Source organism: Austrofundulus limnaeus, unplaced genomic scaffold (assembly GCF_001266775.1).
Source record: "Austrofundulus limnaeus strain Quisiro unplaced genomic scaffold, Austrofundulus_limnaeus-1.0 Scaffold374, whole genome shotgun sequence".
NCBI classification, from domain to species: domain Eukaryota; kingdom Metazoa; phylum Chordata; class Actinopteri; order Cyprinodontiformes; family Rivulidae; genus Austrofundulus; species Austrofundulus limnaeus.
The window spans coordinates 130526-132976 of record NW_013952776.1 but is presented as its reverse complement, the minus strand read 5'-3'; the positions used below and the strand labels follow the sequence as shown (position 1 = coordinate 132976).

The 2451-nt window shown below is 37.5% G+C and overlaps 1 protein-coding gene across 1 annotated transcript in view; it reads right to left on the bottom strand.

The window, feature by feature from the left end:
- The window catches only part of clip1b (CAP-GLY domain containing linker protein 1b), a gene marked incomplete in the record, with an annotated part of 106130 nt that overhangs the window by 99088 nt on the left and 4591 nt on the right, over positions 1-2451 (bottom strand). Inside the window, 1 exon segment of the mRNA XM_014023516.1 lies at positions 875-1255. Within this exon segment, the coding sequence (XP_013878970.1) occupies positions 875-1255 (381 nt within the window).

Sequence of the window (2451 nt, the reverse complement as noted above, 5' to 3'; positions counted from 1 at the left end):
ACACACACACACACACACACACACACACACACACACAGTAACATACATAATTGTAAACTATGCGACATAATGTATGCTGCCTAGACAGAACACCTACACCAGTAATATAGATCCACACAGTTCAGCCTAGGTGAGCTAGTGTTGCCACTAATGCTCCTGCTGAAGCTCCAGCAGGTGATGCAAAAATCGCCCCACTCTTCTTGAAGGAGGGTCTAAAGATTTTCCTGCTTTGCAGTGGTTCAGTGAATCAATTACAGCAATTCCCCTCTCACAATTGATTACTGTCAAACTCCCTACTGTGATGTGAATGTAATTTGTAATGCAACGCATTAATAAATGTAGTGGAGTAGAACATACAGATACTTAATGTACATTGTAGTTGAGTAAAAGTCGAAAGTACTCATGATTAAATGTACTTAAGTACAGATACATGAAAAATGCTCTTGAGTACAGTAGCAAAGTACTTGTACTTTGTTACATCCCATCACTGTTCCTGAGTCTCAACTCAATACATAGCATTGGCACCTGTGCGGTGCACGATAAGTCACGTGATGTCCAGTCCAGCAATACAGATTAATGCTTGCAGCCTTAAAGTCAACACATTTGTAGGAAAAAAAWWTTTTTTTCTGGAAACTAGAAWCTGTTTCTGCTTCAAACGATAAAAACAACCACTACTAAACTTTAAGTTATTTTTTTCAGCTGTGTTCAATTATTCTCCACTACAATTGAAGGCATGCATAACATAATGAATGCATGGACTTTTTACACCTAAAAGTTACACTAAAATCTCCTAAAGAAATCATGGCCTATTATAATTTAAATTCTGAAATGCAACATGAACAAAATGAACATTAAAGAGATATCGGGTAGTTACCAGTTGAGGTAGGGCCAGCAGATGCAGACTCGCTGACCGCAGGGATTTCTTGAACTGAGCTGGCCCGCCCTTCATTCCCCTCTTTCTCTTGCAGTGTAGTATGGGACAGCTTTGAAGGCCGTGTAAAAATGCCCCGTCCATCCTCACACTGGAAGTACCGTACACCTGCCACGGACCCGTCATTCTTCCCAATTGGTTCATCCAGAACAATGCCTGCCCACTGCCCAGGTGCAAACTGTGTGCTTCCAACAAACTGCACATAGCCAGGCTTGTTGCCGTTCACCCAGACCCTGTCACCAATCTGAAAGTCCGTGTTTCCATCCTGGGTTGGAGACGTCACACTTATAGGGGACTTCTCAGGAGGAACTGGCTTTGAAGTACCTGCAATCAAATTTTTTTTCAGCAAATAATCTCACTTTAGTTTGAACAGCTTTAACAATCATAAAGACAATTAAAGTTTAAAATGTATTAGCTGACATTTGCTTCATGCTTCAAGTTAAAACTTAGCAGCAGCTAGAATGAAACACCAGTAACAGCTAGGTTCTTTTTCAAGTTTTGCTACCTTTCACTTTTAACTATGATTTTGCAAGGCATAGCTACTTTTTTACTTACAGTATTCTAGTTTTAGCTGCTATTATGCTTATTTTAGCTTTTCACTGTGGCATGGTTGCAAGTTATTTATTTACACTGCTTCTACATTTACACATGGACAAAATTATTGATAGCCCTCTGTTAATGACTGAAAAGCCCACAACGGTCACGGACATAACTTGAAACTGACAATTAAAAAAAAACTAAAAATTAATCTTTGAAGATCACACAGCATTTGAATTGTGGTTTAAAAGAACTGTGTGTAACAGTTCTCATGTAGATTCTGTTGATTTTGTTTGTTTAGTAAGTTTTTATTATTTTCAGTCATAGTTTTTAATTTAAAATATTTTTAGCTACAAGAAATTTTATACATTGGGATTTTTACATTGATGCTTGGTGATTAAATTTGACACCACAAAGTGTTGAAACTTTAGATTATCTTGATCCAAGAACAAAATATAGTGATGTCATTGACTCATGCTTTACATTTAATGTGGCAGAATAAGTTTTTCACAACACACGTTTGCTTTGAGGAATTATATTAATTTGCACGTTCAAGATCATATGATGCTGGAGTCAGGGGCAGACTGGGGCAAAAAAGTGGTGCGGGAATTTAGAACCTGACTGGCCCATTCAAGGTCCGGGTTGGCAGATGATGTCTGCAAACGCTGGAGGCCGATGGTGGAGGCGGAAACAACAAACATCATCTCAGGACACTGTACAAAATCTAAGGATGCAATGTTGAGGAATTAGTAAAGTTATTAAGTTAGCAGAGCAGCAGTTAGCTCGGTCAGTGTATCTTTTGGTCATTGGATTTTCATTTTTGAAACGGGCATTAAAAAACAAGAAATGATTGGATACTTCATTTTTGTTTTAATTAAAATACTGAAATTAAAATCAAAATATAAAGCGATTATCATTCTTAGTGTCAAAAGGGGATAAACAAAATGTTTAAAATGATTTGAGTTTCATTTTCTGTTTCAGAT